At 41.6% G+C, this 20,594-nt stretch overlaps 2 protein-coding genes across 7 annotated transcripts in view; one reads left to right on the top strand and one right to left on the bottom strand.

The window, feature by feature from the left end:
* Positions 1 to 20,594, bottom strand: part of LOC138759145 (dual specificity protein phosphatase CDC14C-like) — a 199,899-nt gene that overhangs the window by 32,814 nt on the left and 146,491 nt on the right. The gene's annotated exons all lie outside the window — the stretch shown is intronic.
* LOC138759181 (intracellular hyaluronan-binding protein 4.S-like) overlaps positions 8,978 to 20,594 on the top strand; it is a 58,519-nt gene continuing 46,902 nt past the window's right edge. For all 3 annotated transcript variants that reach the window (XM_069929247.1, XM_069929238.1, XM_069929228.1), the window contains exon 1: positions 8,978 to 9,596. In XM_069929247.1, coding sequence (XP_069785348.1) covers positions 8,993 to 9,596 — 604 coding nt within the window. In that variant the 5' untranslated portion in view covers positions 8,978 to 8,992. The remainder of the gene's footprint in view (positions 9,597 to 20,594) is intronic.

The following is a 20,594-nucleotide window of genomic DNA, read 5'->3' as shown; positions in this document are numbered from 1 at the left end:
CCTAAGCCAGTAATTTAGCTTCCAATGAATGTGAAGATGTGAAGCACTTGCAGATGTTCACACAAGGAATAGACTTGAGCCTGTACATTTTGCTTTCTCCTATGGATATTATAAGTAATCACCTCCCATCATAATGATTATAGAGTAGGCATTTTGGCAAGTAGGGATATCAAAAAAAGTGATTTATCATTTGAGGCTGCCAGGAAATTGGAAAGAAATAATTTGCATGTCTTTAGTGCCTTTCATGACACCAGGATTGTCCAAAACACTTGATAGCAAATAGTTTACCTTGGAATATAATCATGGTCAAGCACTTATCTAGATTGCATTGGATGAAAACCATGACCAATTTAAGATCATCAAAGACCCACAGATAGCAATGTGAGAATGAGAAGGTTATCATTATCCACTTTAATGTTGGCTGAAGGATTGGCCAGACACTGGGGAGAGATCCCCTGCACTTCTTCAAATACTGGTGTGGGATCTTTTGCAACTAGTTGAAATGGTAGAGATGAAATCTGTGTTTAATAACTGATCTGAAAGTACAGAACTGCATTATGTTCCAAACTTGGGAGCTGGACTTTGATTTAAAAACAAGGGGTCTGCTATTTACTCTTGGATGCCAAAACAATATACAAGGAGTCTATATTTGAGTTAAAGTTGATGCACGATCAATTACACAAAGACTGAAGTTGCTGGAACGGAAGGCTTTTATTAGCAAGAGGTAGACAGCATCCCTTGTGTTGCTGGTTCACACTTATCTGGGCTCGAATTGGGGACAGGTTGTGGCATGACAGCCTTTATTGGGGGATAAAAGGAAGGAGTCATGAGCTGACCAGTGAGAGCAGGATCAAACATAAAAGGTCATATTATTTACATACACAATAGTGGTTTCACCACGTTCATCCCTGGAAGTGGCGGCAGAAGTGACTGCATTAAAGATGGTGGCCCCCATTTGCATGCGGTGCTGCTGGGCTTGGGGGTTGCTTAGACTTATGGACTTTCGCGAAGTGTCCCTTCTTCCTGTAGTTGGAGCAGACAGCGTCCTTGGCAGGGCAGCGTTTCCTTGGACGCTTGCTCTGCCTGCAGAAGTAGCACTTCGGGTGGTCGCTAATAGCTGTGGGGGTCAGCTCGGATCGGGAGGGGGTTTGCAATCCTGTCTCGCAAGATGGTGGTGCCTGTGCGCCCCACGAGGCGGCCGCGTGTTTGGTGGAGAATGATTCTGCTCTGCGGATGGCTACTTCCAGGGTGTTTGCCAGTTTGATTGTTTGAGGTAGACTCAGTCTTTTCTACTTAAGTAGCCTCTGCCTCACGTGATTGGAGCAGACGTCTCTGATCACCAGCGGAGTGTGCTGTTCAGTAGTCACAGCCTGGCAGTTGCATTCCCTTGCAAGCTCCTGCAGGGCCCCTGACAAAGTCATTGAATGTTTCCCCAGGTCACTGCCTGCGCGAGTGGAGTATGTACTATGCAGAGACTTCATTCACCCGTACCTTGTACTGGTCTTTTAGGGTGTCCATGGCTTCTCTGTATGTCTGGCAATCCCGGACCATTTGGTAGACTTAGTGCCGAAGTTCGAAAATAGCAGATGGAGTTTGTCTTCGTCATCCTGAATCACAGCTTCAGAAGCTGCAAGGAATCTTCCAAAACAGCGGCGCCAGAGCGCGAATTTGACGGCTGGTTTGGGTTCTCTCGGGTCAATCTGTAGGTGGTCCAGCTTCAAGTATTTGTTCATGTTCCGAAGAAACAAAGTCTTGCTAATAAAATTGATGAATTGACTGAAGTTACTGGAACTGAAGGCTTTTATTAGCAAGAGATGGACAGCATCACTTGTGTTGACCTGGGCTCGAACTGGGGACATTACAGCCTTTATGGGGGATAAAAGGGAGGAGTCACGAGTCAACCAGTGAGGCAGGGTCAGACATAAAACGTCATATCATTTACAAATACAATAGTGGTTTCACCACAAAAATAAAGGCATGTTCATGCACTTTTATATTTATTACATCATATTGCTTGATGATTTCCGTGATTAATAGTATAGTATAGATAATCATATTCATATTTGAGTTTTAGGCAATGTGTCTATAGTTGCTAAAGTTCTTAGTACTTTATGATTGACTCAGAATTTCCCCATTTCAATCAAAAGCCTGTTTTACAATTCAGAAGGAACAATAGTAGTAATTTCAAATTAAATATAGTGATTAGCATTGTAGTTTCTTTCTCAGCCTTGTCGTTGCTTGTTTCTGTCTCCCTTTTTTTCCATTTTGTGGTGGTACACCATCGGCCTACTGCAGGGGACAACCTCTGTACCTGCAAGAGAGTATGGGGGACAGGACAAACCCTGGCCGGCTGTCAATCAGCCAACCTGAATGGATCAAGCCCCACCCGATTGGGTGTCAATCACCCTCCGGGATATAAGCCTGAACCGGCCATCTGAAGACTCACTCAAAGTTTACAGCCTGTTGTACAATCTCTTCGGTTTTGTGTGTTTGCTTCTGTCTAACAGCGCACCACACATTTTTTCTTCGCTAAGCAAATCTTCACATTATTTTCATTCCAGTTCCATGCATCCTAATAATCTTGCTCATTCAAGTTCCTCCTTATACAGTTTAGCCATTCATTCCACTCCCAGTAGTTCTTCTTCAATTGATTAATACTTTTCTCAAAGAAGACTATATTCTAGGCTCATTCCTACCATCTTTTTAAAAATTTATTGTCACATCTAGTTTAGCGGGACTCCTGCTCTAAGGACTGAGGACATTCAAGGCAGAACTGAGGAAGTGGATGCTTTTAGAGATGCAACTTTCAAATCTTAAGATTAAAGGTGACTGATATTAATCCCAAGATCAGGGAAGTGCAAATCCACAAATGATTCAGAGAGAAAAGTGTTATCTGTTGAAGCAACTTTCTTTCCTAATAACATAATTTAAAGAATGACATGAAAATAAGAATATAACATTAGATATAAAAACAAAGCTGCTAGAACTCATTCAACCCCTTCAGCTTGTTCCATCATTGGTTGATTTACAATTTAGCTCAATCTAACTGCCTTAGTTCAATATCATTCAGTACACTGCCTTAACAAAAATCTATTGATCTTATTTGATGCCCTAGATATACAGGATGGGGAGGAGAGAGTTCCTACATTATACTGCAAGCACGCTGAACACTGGTGCACTTCAGGGCTGTGTGCTTAGCCCGCTCCTGTTCATGCTACTGACCCATTAATGCATTGCCAGATCCAGCTCCAGTGTTATCAAGTTTGCAGATGACACAACAGTAGTTGATCTCATCAGCAACAACTGTGACAGAGTATATAGATAAGATTTTGGGAAATAAATTGGGAAAAGTTTGTTTAGATCTTATTTGAAATACTGGAGCTCTGCTAATGCAAGACATATCGGCTCCACAGCCTTTGCAAGAGCTTTGGAGAGTGCCCAAGAGACTTTACTAATGGATTGTTGTTTACAAAAAGCCAACAGATGAAAGAGCTTGTCAGAGCCGCAGATTGTCTGGAGCTGTTCTAAGAGGGCATGTGGTTTGGCAAGCAGAGAGAGACAAATAGGCTTTTCCTCTCAGAGAGAGAGAGAGAGAGAGAGAGAGATCACTTCTACAATGTTACACCCAGCAACAGCAACTGGGACTGGAACAGGACAAGCTGGCAAGCTTGTGCAAAACCCCATTTGGAAGACGGGATGTAAGTACTTTGTTCAGGCTGGTCAAAGCCCTTGTGGTTCACGCAAAAGGAGAAGACTGGCTGTCGAATGTTTCACTTGGAATAAAAGAAACAAAAAGGAACTTTGTGGTGACCTGAAAGAAAGAGGTTATCATCTGGAGATTCACCTGAAGGGGCAAGTTTTGTCAGCAAGACCCTGAAGTGGCTGATGGAAGTAAATCAGTTGTGGATGTCCTGGAACAATAAATCTCTCTCTGAAAACTGACAAGAATCTTTCTGAGTGGCAACCATTTACCTTTCAAGCACCAAAGCCTGGTGAACTTTATAAATGTTAAATTCTGTGCACAGTATAGGAATTGCCTGCAACCAGTGAACTTGGAGGAATGAGAAGTGAGATTGGACTGTGAACCAAAGAACTTTTCTGAACTTACACACACATTACATACATGTGCACTTAGAATTAGAAGGGGGTTAAGTTAGGTTAGTTAAGTCAATAGTGATAAGTTTAAGTGTGATTCCGTTTCATGTTTAAAGATAATTATAAGCAACTTTTGTTTAAGTAACCATTTGTCTTGGTGAATATCTATTGCTGCTTGTTTTATGGGTCCTCTGGGCTCATAACACAACAATGAGTCGCCCTACAGAGAAGATGTGGAAAATCTCATGCAATGATGTGAGAGTAACAACCTGAATCTCAACATGGATAACATGAAGGAGATGATTTTGGACTTCAGGACTAGGAATGACCACCCTCCACTACATATCAACAACTATAGTGGAGAGAGTGGAGAGCACCAAGTTCTTTGGAGTTCACTTAACTAGTGACCTAGCATGGACACTCAACATCTCCTCACTTGCTAGGAAGGCTCAACAGTGACTGCACTTCCTGAGAAGACTGAAGCGGGCAAGGCTACCAGCCACTATTATGTCAGCCTTCTTCAGGAGCTTTATCAAAAGCATCCTGGCAGACTGCATTACATGTGTAGTACAGTTGCTACAGAAAAATGGATTAGAGGTCAATCCACAGGACATAAGGGAGGCAGAGAGGATTAATGTATTTTCCCTACTCCATAAAAGTGATCTACTGGGATCATTGTCTGAAGAGGGTGCACCAAATCATTGAGGACTCCTTCCACCCTGCACACAACATCTTTCAGCTGCTCCCCTCGGGAAAGAGGTACTGAAGCATTAGAGCCAGCAACACCAGCTTTTTCCCACATGCAGTGAGAATGCTGAATGACCAAAGGGCTACTCACACTAACCACCTAAAACTCTCATAGTCATGAAACAATTTCTTATTTATTTGTCCTGCATATGTATTGTTTATCTGTTTTTGAGGTTGTGTGTCTGTGTGGTTTGTACTAAGAACCAGAGAACGCTGATTTGTCGGGTTTTACATGTACAATCAGATGACAATAATCTTGACTTGGCTTGAAGTTGTGTGATCATTCTAACAGCTCGTGCCACTCCTCTTGATTTTTCCACCAAAGAAAATAGTTTCTCTTTACCTACATTCTGAAGGATTAGTTTCTTAAAATAGATCAGATCACTCCTTCCTTTCAGCATTGATGAAACATATGTTTTCAAAAAAACTTTAATATATTGAAATTTCCTGATCAAATTACGATCTATCTTGCTGCACTTGATTTTAACTTCCCATGGATGACACAATTGGATTTTGGATATTATTATGTATAATTAGAAAATAATGATAAATATAATAGACTGAATTCTAAAGGTATTTTCTTCAGAGAATTCAGACAAAGGTCATTATAAAGCACTTGGGATTTTCATTTCGGATAACTTGAATCCTTAATATAGGTCCAATCTTGTAATCTCCTGAGATCTCATTATCAATTTTCACTAACAATAAAAATGAAGGCAATTTCCAAATCTTGATTACAAATGTCATGAGTTATTTCATCAGTGAAAATTTGCCTTTGCAATATCCTAATATAATGAGTGATATTTAATTGGTGGCACTTTTGTTTGGTAATTCATCTGATTTGCCTTGATGAAATTCAGCTGTGTCCAGGCAACTGGTGTCACTCGGGGTGGGGGTGGGGGATGTGGAGAGTGCAGAACGCACCAGGTGACACCCTCAGAGGGGCTGATGCAAAGTGACTGTCAATAAATTTTTTGTGCAGTGTTTCAGCTTGCATGGAGCAATATACCGACAAGGCGAAAACTCTATGCTAATTGACTTTATGAACCTTCTAATGCAGAGCTGTCATTATGACCCAATTACACTGAGGCTTTGAATCACATGGCTTCGTCTGCATGTGCTACAAGCACACGCTGTTGTTTTCGTTGCTGCTGGTGATTTATAGTCGCTGCTTTTGTCAAAATTTCAGGTGTTTTAGCTACAATATTGTGGTGATTTAGTCTGTGGTTATGATATTGTAATGTAAAGGTGTAATTTAAATTTTGCTAGTTGTTTATCTCACTCCATTACAATCAGTGATCTCCGGGAATTAGGATTTACGAGTCTTTTTCTTTGGCTTGGCTTCGCGGACGAAGATTTATGGAGGGGGTAAAAAGTCCACGTCAGCTGCAGGCTCGTTTGTGGCTGACCAGTCCGATGCGGGACAGGCAGACACGATTGCAGCGGTTGCAAGGGAAAATTGGTTGGTTGGGGTTGGGTGTTGGGTTTTTCCTCCTTTGCCTTTTGTCAGTGAGGTGGGCTCTGCGGTCTTCTTCAAAGGAGGCTGCTGCCCGCCAAACTGTGAGGCGCCAAGATGCACGGTTTGAGGCGTTATCAGCCCACTGGCGGTGGTCAATGTGGCAGGCACCAAGAGATTTCTTTAGGCAGTCCTTGTACCTTTTCTTTGGTGCACCTCTGTCACGGTGGCCAGTGGAGAGCTCGCCATATAATACGATCTTGGGAAGGCGATGGTCCTCCATTCTGGAGACGTGACCCATCCAGCGCAGCTGGATCTTCAGCAGCGTGGACTCGATGCTGTCGACCTCTGCCATCTCGAGTACCTCGACGTTAGGGGTGTGAGCGCTCCAATGGATGTTGAGGATGGAGCGGAGACAACGCTGGTGGAAGCGTTCTAGGAGCCGTAGGTGGTGCCGGTAGAGGACCCATGATTCGGAGCCGAACAGGAGTGTGGGTATGACAACGGCTCTGTATACGCTTATCTTTGTGAGGTTTTTCAGTTGGTTGTTTTTCCAGACTCTTTTGTGTAGTCTTCCAAAGGCGCTATTTGCCTTGGCGAGTCTGTTGTCTATCTCATTGTCGATCCTTGCATCTGATGAAATGGTGCAGCCGAGATAGGTAAACTGGTTGACCGTTTTGAGTTTTGTGTGCCCGATGGAGATGTGGGGGGGCTGGTAGTCATGGTGGGGAGCTGGCTGATGGAGGACCTCAGTTTTCTTCAGGCTGACTTCCAGGCCAAACATTTTGGCAGTTTCCGCAAAGCAGGACGTCAAGCGCTGAAGAGCTGGCTCTGAATGGGCAACTAAAGCGGCATCATCTGCAAAGAGTAGTTCACGGACAAGTTTCTCTTGTGTCTTGGTGTGAGCTTGCAGGCGCCTCAGATTGAAGAGACTGCCATCCGTGCGGTACCGGATGTAAACAGCGTCTTCATTGTTGGGGTCTTTCATGGCTTGGTTCAGCATCATGCTGAAGAAGATTGAAAAGAGGGTTGGTGCGAGAACACAGCCTTGCTTCACGCCATTGTTAATGGAGAAGGGTTCAGAGAGCTCATTGCTGTATCTGACCCGACCTTGTTGGTTTTCGTGCAGTTGGATAATCATGTTGAGGAACTTTGGGGGACATCCGATGCGCTCTAGTATTTGCCAAAGCCCTTTCCTGCTCACGGTGTCGAAGGCTTTGGTGAGGTCAACAAAGGTGATGTAGAGTCCTTTGTTTTGTTCTCTACACTTTTCTTGGAGCTGTCTGAGGGCAAAGACCATGTCAGTGGTTCCTCTGTTAGCGCGAAAGCCGCACTGTGATTCTGGGAGAATATTCTCAGCGACACTAGGTATTATTCTATTTAGTAGAATCCTAGCGAAGATTTTGCCTGCAATGGAGAGCAACGTGATTCCCCTGTAGTTTGAGCAGTCTGATTTCTCGCCTTTGTTTTTGTACAGGGTGATGATGGTGGCATCACGAAGATCCTGAGGCAGTTTACCTTGGTCCCAACAAAGCTTGAAAAACTCATGCAGTTTGGCATGCAGAGTTGTGCCGCCAGCCTTCCAGACTTCTGGGGGGATTCCATCCATACCTGCTGCTTTGCCACTTTTCAGTTGTTCGATTGCCTTATATGTCTCATCCAGGGTGGGAACCTCATCCAGCTCTAGCCTTAGGGGCTGTTGAGGGAGCTGGAGCAGGGTGGAATCTTGGACTGAGCGGTTGGTACTGAAAAGAGATTGGAAGTGTTCTGACCATCGGTTGAGGATGGAGATCTTGTCGCTGAGGAGGACTTTGCCGTCTGAGCTGCGCAGCGGGCTTTGGACTTGGGGTGAGGGGCCGTACACAGCCTTTAGAGCCTCGTAGAAACCCCTGAAGTCGCCAATGTCCGCGCTGAGCTGTGTTCGTTTGGCGAGGCTAGTCCACCACTCATTTTGGATCTCCCGGAGTTTGCGCTGAAGATGGCTGCATGCGCGACGGAAGGCTTGTTTCTTCTCTGGACAGGACGGCTTTGTAAGGTGAGCCTGGTGGGCAGCTCGCTTCTTTGCCAGCAGCTCCTGGATTTCCTGGCTGTTTTCGTCAAACCAGTCCTTGTTTTTCCTGGAGGAGAAGCCCAGTACCTCTTCAGTGGATTGCAGTATGGTAGTCTTCAACTGATCCCAGAGGGTTGTAGCCTCAGTACAAACCCCATGACCAAGGATTCGACACGGTCTGGTACGGGAGGGTGGCTTTGACATTGATCCAGGTCCAGGCTAATCATTTTATTTGCCAATATAGAAAGTTCACCCTTCTTGCAGCACGTCAGAAACCGCTTGAAAGACTTGACCAAGTTAAAAGCTAGATAAATCACTCGTTTCACCGCTGATGGCCGATGCCTCTCGTTTCCCAAGCGCACATTGACTGGCATCCGGTGGAAAGACGATCCCCCTTTCTAATTCCTCAGGTATTGGTGGGACTGTCTGGCAGTAAAATGAAGAATACATGCTGTTCAGTGAATTTGCATCGTTGAGTACTCCCAATTTCGGATCGTGCCCAGTGTGGAGGTATGAGGAGGAGCGTGTAATGAATGCAGGGCGTGCAATGGACGCTGACGGTGGAAGGGAGAGCGGACGGTGGGTGCACCCGGAGGGTCACTGAGCCGTGGTGCGAGCTGCCTGCCTGGTGGGGAGGGGTGTGAATGAGGCGCCATATTGACGGGCGGGACGTGGAAAGGAGGGAGGAGTTGCTGCTGCACTCGGTCGGGGGCTGCCGAACATCAGCGGCTGATCCGAAAGGGCGGCGGGTCGGAGTTGTGCTCGGCCCTTTGGCGATGAAAGGAGCGCCCCTCGCCTGCGCCGCCGCCGCCGCCGCCGCCATGCAGGAGACTTTTGGCTGCGCCGTCACCAATCGCTTCAACCACCTGCTGGACGATGAGTCGGACCCGTTCGATATCCTGCGGGAGGCCGAGGAGAGGAAGCAGCGGAAGAAGAAGGAAGAGGGCAGCGGCGGCCGGAGGAACCGAGCTGGAGCCGGGGGGGCTGCTGCTGGAGGAGGAGGAGGAGGAGGAGGAGGAGCCGCCGCCGCCGTCTCGTCGCCTTCGTTCGGCGGCCCGGCCTCGGCTCTCGGCTCCGGGGCCTCCGCCAACGCGTCCAAATCGGGCAGGAGGGAGTCGCAGAAGGCTCGCAAAATTCCCGCCGGCAGCGAAGCCGGGTTTGGGTCCGCCGCTTCCAGCCCCGTCGGCGGCGGCATCCGGCCTGGCGGCGGCGAGAGCACGTCGCTGGGAGGCGGACAACGGAGAGAAGGTCTGTTGGGTGGGCGTCCTGTGTGTTGGGCGGGTGGTCCGCGTCGTGTCTTGCCAACCGAGCCCCTAGTAAGGCTGCGCGCAGTGTGGGACCCGGCTGGAGGATGGCGAGCTCCACGGCGGCCCAGTGAGATTGATGAGTGTTCAATGCACCAGGAAAGGTGCAGGGAGATTCACATGGGATGTCCCCCCAAATCTCCGCCTCTCCCCCTCATGTAAAACCTCAAAACAGGGAGATGCCGGAAATTTAGATTAAAAGCGGAATACGTTGGAAATGCTCTGTGGAAAGTGAAGTTAACATTTCAGATACGAGTCCCTGGGTGGCACTGATCCACCTGGTTCTCCAGCTGTGTGGAAGGAACATAAAATATTTCTATTCCAATCATATCAGTTTTAAGGAAGAGAGTTGCCTTCCTTGACGTGGATTGATGAAAACCGATCTGGGCAAACTTTTTAATGTTTGCAAAGTTAATGCAACCTTTTTGGCTGAGTGGGGTGCACTCTTATTACATTGACAAAATGTGGGAGCAAGTCATGAGGGCTACTGGTCGAGTTGGGCAGAAAGCCTCTGCTTTCTCCATGAGGGTTTGTCAAAATCTGACAGTTTTCCGATAGCATGTGGAATGGTGCCATTGGATCCATGTTCCTTAAATACATCCTCATAAGAGAGTAAGAAATTTCATCCTGAAATTCCTTTATCTAATTACTAATAGACCTATTCAGAAACTACAAATATTGGATATTCTCAGCTGGTTGAGCTTCATCTATGAATAATGAATGCTGAATAATGACATCAGGACTGGAAAAAGTTAAAGGAGGTTTCTGTGAAGTTATGGTGTTTATTGAGGACAGTGGGGAAACTTTTTAACTTGTTATCAGCTGCTGCCTGCACAGTATTGAAGTTTTCAATTTAAAAATTCTTTTTTTTAATTTTTACTTTTCACACTGTGAACCATATCAACCAAAATATATACAAACGTTTCTCATTAAATATACACAGTGGCATTTTCTCTTTTTTTTCCCCCCCTGCCTTCCCACCCCCTCCAAAACCAATAAATATTCAACGTGTACAATACAATAAAATCATTAAACAATGTCATCACACAAATGAAAATAAACAAGAATATTGTGTCATCTACTTTTATACACTGGATCAAGTCGTTTTGTCTTCTTATTTTAGGGGGTGGAGGTCCGAGGCAAGCCTTCTCTGTTATGTTCCATGTATGGTTCCCAAATTTGTTTAAATTATGTGACTTTATTTTTTAAATTAAAAAGGAATACATTTATTCATTTTCATGTACCATTGCTGTATTCTCAGGCTCTCTTCCATTTTCCAAGTTGACATTATACATTTTTTTACTACTGCTAAGGCTATCATAATTTTTTTTTGCACTTTATCCAATTTGAGGCCCAATTCCTTACTTATATTACTTGGAAGAAAGATCTCTGGATTTTTTGGTATGTTGTTTTTTGTGATTTTATTTAATACCTGATTTGGATCTTTCCAAAACGTTTTCACTTTCTCACATGCCCAAATTGCATGTACTGTTGTTCCTATTTCCTTCTTACAGCGAAAACATCTATCTGATAATGTTGGATCCCATTTTTTTTAACTTTTGGGGCGTGATATATAACCTGCGTAACCAATTGTACTATATCATGCATTACCTCGTGTTTATTATATTCTACATAGTTCCAGAACATAACTTTTCCCATGTTTCATTTTTTATCTTTGTTTAAATCCTTTTCCCACTTTTGTTTGGGTTTATAGCTTATTTCATCATTTTCCTTATCTTGCATCTTAAAGTACATGTTTGTTATAAATCTTTTAATTATTATTGTGTCTGTAATCACATATTCAAAGCTGCTTCCTTCTGGTAATCTCAGTCTGTTTCCCAATTTATCCTTTAAATAAGCTTTGAGTTGATGATATACAAACATTGTACCTTATTTGTACTTCAACTGTTCAAATGTTAATAAATTATTTCCCAAAAAACAATTTTCTATTCTTTTGATTCCTTTTCTCTCCCATTCTCTAAAGGAAAGGTTATCTATTGTAAAAGGGATTAGTGGGTTTTGTGTCAATAACAATTTTGGTATTTGGTAATTCGTTTTTTTCCTTTCTAAGTGGATCTTCTTCCATATATTAAGTAAATGATGCAATACTGGTGAGCTTTTATATTGCACCAGCTTTTCATCCCACTTATAAAGTGTATGTTCCGGTACCTTCTTCTCTATTTTATCTAGTTCTATCTTAGTCCAGTCTGGGGTAAAAATCTGATAAATACCTTAATTGTGCTGCTCTATAATAATTTTTGAAGTTTGGTAACTACAAACCACCTTGGTTGTACCTCTCTGTTAATTTATCTAATGCTATCCTCGGTTTCCCTCCTTTCCACAAGAATTTCCTTATTATTCTCTTTAGTTCATTAAAGAATTTTTCTGTTAGGGGAATTGACAATGATTGAAATAAGTATTGTATCTTTGGGAAGACATTCATTTTAATGCAATTTACCCTCCTTATCAATGTTAGCGGTAATTCTTTCCAATGTTCTAAGTCTTCCTGCAATTTCTTTATTAGTGGCAGATAATAACTTAAGCCACCTGTACAAACTAAATTATCTAACCTAATACCTAGGTATCGGATTGCTTGTGTTTGCCATTTAAATGGTGATTCTTTTTTAAATTCTGTATAATCCGCGTTACTCATTGGCATCACTTCACTTTTATCTGCGTTGATCTTGTACCCCGATATTTCTCCATATTCCTTCAATTTCTTATATAATTCTTTTATTGATATTTCTGGTTCTGTTAAGTATAGTATGATGTCATCTGCAAATAAACTGACTTTATACTCCTCCTTTATTTTTATCCCTTTTATTTTATTTTCTGTTCTTATCTGCCAATGGTTCAATTGCTAAAGCAAACAATGAGGGGGATAATGGACATCCCTGTCTAGTTGACCTACTTAATTTAAATTGGTTCGATACATATCCCTTTACTGTTACCTTCATCAATGGTCCCCATTATATAATGCTTTAATCCAATTCGTATATTTTTCTGGTAGATTGAACCTCTGTAATACTTTAAATAAATAATTCCATTCTACTCTGTCAAAGGCTTTTTCTGCGTCTAAAGCAATAGCCACTGTTGGCTTCTTATTTCCTTGAACTGCATGAATTAGATTAATAAGTTTACAGACATTATCCGCTGTTCGTCTTTTGTTAATAAATCCAGTTTGATCTTGTTTTACCATTTTTGGTACATAATCGGCCAATCTTATGCTAATAATTTCGCTATTATCTTATAATCTGAATTAAGTAGAGATATTGGTCTATATGATGCTGGTGTTAGTGGATCCTTCCCCGTCTTTGGTATTACTGTAATTATTGCTGTCTTACATGAATGTGGCAAGTTTTTGTTTCTTCTATCTGGTTCATTACTTCCAGGAGAGGAGGAATTAATAACTCTTTAAATGTTTTATAGAATTCTATTCGGAATCCATCCTCTCCAGGCATTTTATCGTTTGGCAACTTTTTTAATATATCCTGTACTTCCTCTATTTCAAATGGTTTTATCAGTTTGTTTTATTCCTCTTCTTGAAATTTCGGCAGTTCAATTTTAGCTAAAACTCTTTGGTGTAATTGTTCATAAAATTCCTTAAAGTTCTCATTAATCTCTATTGGGTTATATGTAATTTGTTTGTCCTTTATCCTTGATGCCAATACAGTTCTTTTAGCTTGTTCTGTTTTAAGTCGCCAGGCTAATATTTTATGAGCTTTTTTTCTCCCTGTTTGTAATACTTTTGCTTTATTTTCATTATGTTCTTCTCCACCTTGTACATTTGTAATGTTTCGTATTTTATTTTTTTGTTCGCCAATTCTCTCCTTTTTGTTATATCATCCCTTTTTACTAGTTCCTTTCCTGTACTTACTATCTCTCTTTCCAACTGCTCTATTTCCCAATATAGTCCTTTTTCATCTTAGTTACACAACTTATTATCTGCCCTCTAATGAAGGCTTTCATTGCGTCCCATAATATAAATTTGTCTTTCACTGATTCCGTATTTATTTCAAAATATGCGTTCATTTGGCGTTCAATAAACTCTCTAAATTCCTGCCTTTTAAGTAGCATGGAGTTTAACCTCCATCTATATGTTCTTGGTGGGATGTCTTCCAGTTCTATTGCTAATAACAGGGGTGAATGATCAGATAGTAATCTAATTTTATGTTCAGTTTTCCGAACTCTCCCATGAATATGGGCCGACAACAAAAACATATCAATCCTTGAGTATGTTTTATGCCTACTTGAATAATATGAGTATTCCTTCTCTCTTGGGTGCTGCCTCCTCCATATATCCATATGTTTCATTTCCTGCATTGATTTAATCATAAATTTGGCCACTTTATTCTTTTTACTAGTCTTTTGTCCAATTTGGATCCAAATTAAGGTTAAAATCCCCTCCTATCAATATATTTCCTTGTGTATCTACAGTCTTCAAAAAAAAATCTTGCACAAACTTTTGATCCTCCTCATTAGGTGCATATAGAGAAATTCCAAAATTCTGAATATATCTGACACTTTATCATTACATGCCTCCCTGCTGGATCTATTATTTCTTCCTCTATTTTGATTGGTACATTTTTATTAATTAATATGGCTACACCTCTAGCTTTTGAATTATATGATGCTGCTGCTATGTGTCCTACCCAGTCTCTCTTTAATTTATGTTCCACTTCAGTTAGATGCGTTTCCTGCACAAATGCTATATCTATTTTTTCTTTTTTCAGTAAATTTAATAGCCTCTTCCTTTTGATTTGGTTATGTATTCCATTAATATTTATAGTCATATAGTTCAACGTGGCCATCTCGTATCCTGTTTACACCTCATTTCCACTTCCTCACCACCACCATCCCCCTTTTCCGCATTTTCATCTCTCAGTTTTCCCGTTTTAAACTCAATGACAACATATTTAAAACATAAAATACTCCAAGTCCCACATCCAATATTCCCTTAACCCCAAATATCCCCCCCTCCCTTCTCTGAGTTGCCCCTTATCCCTTGTCGGACAACCACAACTCCCCTTTTCATTTGGATTGCGAACCTGCTCGCAAGCGTCAACTGATTTCGCAGTGATGGTTATTCTCTCCCACCCCCCCCCCAGAAAATGCTTTTTTTTTACACATATTAACAAAGTTCTCCCCTTTATTTCCCCTTACTTCCTTCCCTTCTCTTTCCCTTCTTTAGTTCGTTACATATATATTGTTTTTACATCTTTATATATATTTTATCGTTGTTCTTCATTCTTATTACATCTCTTCATCTCTCCTTCTGTCCTGCAAGCATTCTGCAAATTCTTATGCTTCCTCCGGATCCAAGAACAGTCTGTTTTGCTCCCCAGGGATAAATTTTTTAAGCACAGCTGGATATCTTAACATGAATTTATAACCTTTTTTCCATAGGATCGATTTTGCTGCATTAAACTCCTTCCTCTTCTTTAAGAGTTCAAAACTTGTGTTTAGGTAAAAAAAATATTTTTTGACCCTTGTATTCCAGTGGTTTATTGTCTTCTCTAATTTTATTCCTTGCCCACTCCAGTATATTTTCTCTTGTCATATATCTCAAAAATTTTACTAAAATGGATCTTGGTTTTTGATGTGTCTGTGGTTTTGGAGCTAGTGTTCTGTGTGCCCTTTCTATTTCCATTCCTTCCTGTATTTCTGTCGATCCCAGGACCTTTGGGATCCATTCTTTTATAAATTCTTTCATATCTGTGCCTTCTCCATCTTCCTTTAGGTCCACTATTTTTATGTTGTTTCACCTACTATAATTTTCCAACATATCAATTTTCTGAGCTAACAACTCTTGTGGCTCTTTGATTTTTTTTATCACTTTCTTCCAATATTCCTCTTAAGTCGTTTACTTCCATTTCTATAGCCGTTTCTTGTTCTTCCACATTTTCTACTCTTTTCCCTATTTCTGTCATGACTAGCTCTAATCTTTGCATTTTATCTTCTGTTCTTTTCATTTTTCTTTTCATTGCACTAAATTCTAATGTCAACCATTCTTTTAATGCACTCATTTGTTCTTGGAAAATAAGCTTTATTCATATTCTGTCCATCTTACCTTCTATCTCTGTGAAAATCTAGGTCATCTTCCTCTTCTTCTGTGTCTGTACCTGTGTTTGTGGCTTCTTTTCTTTGTATCTGTGTATCTTATTTTTCTGATGAGTAGCTTGTCTCACTTTGTCGGGTCTCTTCTTGCTTGGCCTCTTGCTGTTGGTCCTCTTCTTCTGAGCTGCTCTTCTGTCGAGCCTCCTGCTGCTGCTCCTCTTTCTTTTCACCCCGTCGACTTTCTTTCTCACCTGGTACTTCACTCCCTCATCTTCCAGCTGAGAGTCCTGGTGTCGGGCATCCCTCAGCTGGTCGCGCCATAGTTGCCCGCTCCTCGGCTAAGCCCCCCTCCTGTCGGTGTTTTCCTTTACCTTAGATTGCGCAGTTGCGCACTTTTGTTTGGCTCAGAGATCCATTTTTGCAGTCCACCGGTCGGGGGGTGGCGACTCTGCGGGGCCGTCACCAACCTCTGAGATCGGGCGTTCTTCTCCACCATGGCTCCCTGTTCCTCCGTGCAGGTAAGGCCTTCTTTCTTTTCCGGTGTCTTTTCTTTTTTTCCAGTTTTTACTTTTTCCTTCTTGGGTGCCATTTTCTTTCTCTTCTCTGCAGCTTTATCTTTTATTTCTTATATTTTGTATTTATTGAACTTTGTCTTTTAACTTTTTTTCTTCTTTTCTAGAGAGGGCTGGTTTTACCCTACCGGCCACTACTCTATCACGTGACTCCTCCAATTTAAAAATTCTTCTTTAGGTTCTGAATTCTGCCCAGCTTTTTCTTCTTTAAGTTAGACAAGTCAAGAAAAGGTCAGACTATCTCCATTTCAGAGGTTGTATCAGTGAGCAGTACTACAGTTTCATTGATGCGTATCTTGACAAGGATTCTTTTCTGCCATTTTCCAGTTCTTTTCATTGTATCTTTTTGATAATATCATCTTCCACACTACTTGTCTCCCTCTTTTGTCAACTCTGGTTTCCCTGCCACAATTGTTAATGCTGGTTTCATTTCCTGTATTTCTCCTACCTCCTGGTCTGTCATCAGAATAAAGAAAGTACCCCCTTGCCTACCTCCATGTTTAATGATCATCCTTTGTAATTTCTGACATCTGTTAATGCTATCTTGTGTCTCCTTCCCTGCTCTTTCAGTATTCTAAAAAGATTCTTTGCACTGCTCAGGTTTTAAACTTTTTAAATTTATATTTTTAAATGTAGACATACAGCACAGTATAACAAGCCCTTCTGGCCCATGAGCCCATACCCCAAAATACACCAATGTTGTTCTTGAAGAGTGGGAAGAAACCAGAGGACCCAGAGGAAACCAATGCAGATATGGGGAGAACGTAGAAACTCTTTACAGTCGGTGTGGGGTTTGACCTGGGATCGCTGCCAGTGTTGCGCTAACCGTGTCACCCAATCCCAAACTGTCATGTTTTTAAAAAATAATTCTGGAGAAAGTAGAATCTTTCTGCCTGACTCTGCCATAATGACCATAATATGCAGCTTGCTTTGAAGGCTATTTTCCTGTTCCATTTCAAAAGCTGCTGTTTCCACCTTCATTCCCCCCCTCACCCCTCACTTTTGTCTAGGAATCCAAACACTACTTTCAGGTGAAGAAGCAATTTACTTCCCATGTAATTTGGGGCAGAGGTGACCCTGAACCCCCATTACCTGCCACTAGAATTCTCCAACCTACTCTAATAATATCAGTCTGTTGACTTCTACACTGTTGCAGTGAGGCCCAATGCAGCTTGAGCTATAGCACCTCTTCAGTCAGACCATATTGCAGCCTTCTATACTCTGTTTTGAATCCAACACATTCATTTGTCTATTTGTGATATTTGGCTTTGCTTTTTTTATTCCTATGAAAATAGGATATGCTCAGGCTGACCTGCCTGGCTTGTCTTCCTGCTCCACACTTCACAACTTCTACATTCTTTTGTGTATGTTTTCACTGTCCAGCTGGTTTAGCTTGCTCGTTGACTGGATAATGTTTATCCCCATAGTCCCCCTATTCGAGACATCCCATTTTTACCCTCCAGCTTAATGAGTTTATTTTCTCTCCTTTGTAGGTGAAGGAATTTGGCTGGAAATTTTAAAGTCTACCTTTCCACAGTGCATCCCAAATTTTCTATTTTTATTATGTGACCTTGAATGCTAACCTTGGTGGCAATATTCTGTTTTTATTTCAGATTTTCAGCATCTCAGATTTTCCATTTTTGTACCTTGTGCAAGTGGATTCTTGTGCCCTTTGGACTTGTTTCATGGCCTCAAATTTGAGGTGAATCTGATTGTTGGCAGACATTACATTTAAGATAACTTACAGTAGTTAAGGAAAGATCATATTCTGATTAACTTTTGTAAACTGTTTTTGTTGACATGAACTGAACTTCAGCAGTGATGAATAGGAATTGGAGCTCACAGGGCAAATTCCCTCCAGATTGGGCTACCTTGTCCCATTTTCATTTACTTGAGTAATTTTACCATAAATACAAAATTCCAGTGAAGCATTGAATGATTTATTTGATGTCCAAATACAGTAATATGCCTTTGTTTTTAAGTTATAGAATGGTATTTAAAAAAAAAATTACAATTTCTATTTCTTTCAGTATGTTCCTAAAGTTGCTCAGTCAGATGCAACCTATTTTAATGTATCGGCAGCAGAGTCCAGATTTATCAGTAATAGATGTCTCTATTATAACATCTTTTACCTGCTGTAAAAGCACACATGGAGGTCACAAACATTGCCCAGCACCCCCAACAATAAGAGAAAAAGAAGCAAATGAGACAGTTGTCTGTGGATTCACCTCCAATACCCCTGCACCCTCTTGTTTGATCCATTGGCAAACCTGAGCATCCAGATCTGAACTCATAAAATCAAGGAGTTTTCAATGCTCAAGGCCCTTTTAGGAACACTCTTGCCCTTGGCACCTTCTCAAATCCTGGTCCCTATACTGAGTTCTCATGAGCCAGTGTCCAGCAGTGTGCAATCTGTATGTGGATCCTTCAGCCACTAAGCCCCTTGCTGGTGCACTGCTGTGGTCACCTTTCCTGCAGGGTTGTTTCTCAGGCTTCTTCTCAGCTGGGAGTGTACTTCCACTCAAGTGTCCCGCGCTGGTTCAATGAACCCATGAAGCCTGCAACTGTTATAACCGGTTGTTTAAAGTCTGTATTGGGTTGTAGAAATCCCAAGCTGTATTTGCAAATGCCACATTTTACTAAGCAAACATCATAAAAATAGCTTAATAGTTTTTAAACTTGGCACTCTATGATAAGAAGGATCAATCTATCTTCATTCAACCACACTTTGAGGACTGCGTATTCCAGCTTGCACAAAATGACTTGTAGTTAGATAGCTATCAGGCAATGGGGTGGTCTAATAAAGTGTTTAATCATGGAATTATTATAGAATTACAGGATCTATTCAATCCATTGTGCAAAGCAGGCTGTCTATGAGAGCAGCTTTCCATTTCCACCTGATGGCTATTTCTCCACAGCCGTGAACTTTTTTCTTCACCATGTTTATCCAATTTGTTTTCCATAACAGACATTTAAAAGAAATCTCTCATTCAATGTCACCAAAGCCAAGGAACGGGTTGTAGACTTTAGGAAGGGAAAACCAGTGGTATAAGACTCAATGATCATTGGGGAATCAAAAGTGGAGCGGGTGAGCAAATTTAAATTCCTGGGAGTCACCATCTTGGAGGATCTTTCCTGGACCCCACGTGCTAATGTCATTGTGAAGAAAGCAAATAAGTGCCTCTTCATGAGTTTGTGGAGGTTCAGTATGACATCAGAAATCTTGGTAAACTTCAACAGATGTTTGCTGACCAGCTGCATCACTGCCTGGTATGGAAGCATCAATACCTTTTGAGTGGTAAAGATTCCATTATTGTCATGTAATCCTACAATTAGAGTGTAACACACATGAAATTCTTTAACTTTTGTCTACCATAAGGCAGACAGAGAGTCACCCCTCACAGAAACTTACAGCACCTGGTGTTCCAAAGCGGTCTCCCCTCCAAGTGCTGACCAGTCCTGTGCCTGCTTAGCTTCTGAGATCAGACAATCCCAGGTGTATGGACATAGCCTGAACATCACAGGCAAAACTCTCCCTGCCATTGAGAAAATCTACATGGAATGCTGCCATTGGAAAGCGGCAGCAATAATCAGATTCACATCTTCCAGAACATGCTCTCTTCTCCCGGCTGACCTCAGGAAAGAGGTATAGGTGCCACATGACACGTTACACCAGGTTCAGTAACAGTTGCTTCTCCTCCACCATCAGATTCCTAAACAATAGATTCATTTAAGGACTCTTACTTTGCACGTTATTTATAAGTAAATATTTGTTCTGTATTTGTACAGTTTTACATTTCTCTCTTGTGTGTTTTTTTTTCTTGAGTACAGTTTATAATCATCAGTAAGTAATTCTGCCTGACCTGCAGGATAAAGAATCCTGATGTTCTTTATTACAGTGGCATCTAGTGTTCAACTCCTCCACCAAAGGAAACAGGTTCCCAATATCCATTCTGCCCAAACCCTTCACCATTTTACATATTTCTATCATATCTGTCAGTTTTCTCTTCAAGAAGAAATTTGTTCTTTGGAGGTCCCTTATCCCAGGTACCATTCTTGTAACTCTCCAACATTCTTGACTGGAATTGAACACTATCATGACATGGGGCTGTTGCTTAGTAAATTTATCTTTTTGTGCCATGAGCTTCAACTTTGATGTGTCACCTTATCGAGTCACGAGTTCGTTCCTTGCTGGTTTCATTCTGTGAGGGGTGCTGGACAAAGTGGCGACTCTGTCTTCCTTACAATAGACAAAGTTGAAGAACTTCATGTATGTTGCATTCTAAATATATTTTTACATGATAATAATGGAA

The sequence above is a fragment of the Narcine bancroftii genome, chromosome 1 (assembly GCF_036971445.1).
Source record: "Narcine bancroftii isolate sNarBan1 chromosome 1, sNarBan1.hap1, whole genome shotgun sequence".
Classification (NCBI taxonomy): Eukaryota; Metazoa; Chordata; class Chondrichthyes; order Torpediniformes; family Narcinidae; genus Narcine; species Narcine bancroftii.
This window is presented reverse-complemented; position numbering and strand designations above follow the sequence as displayed.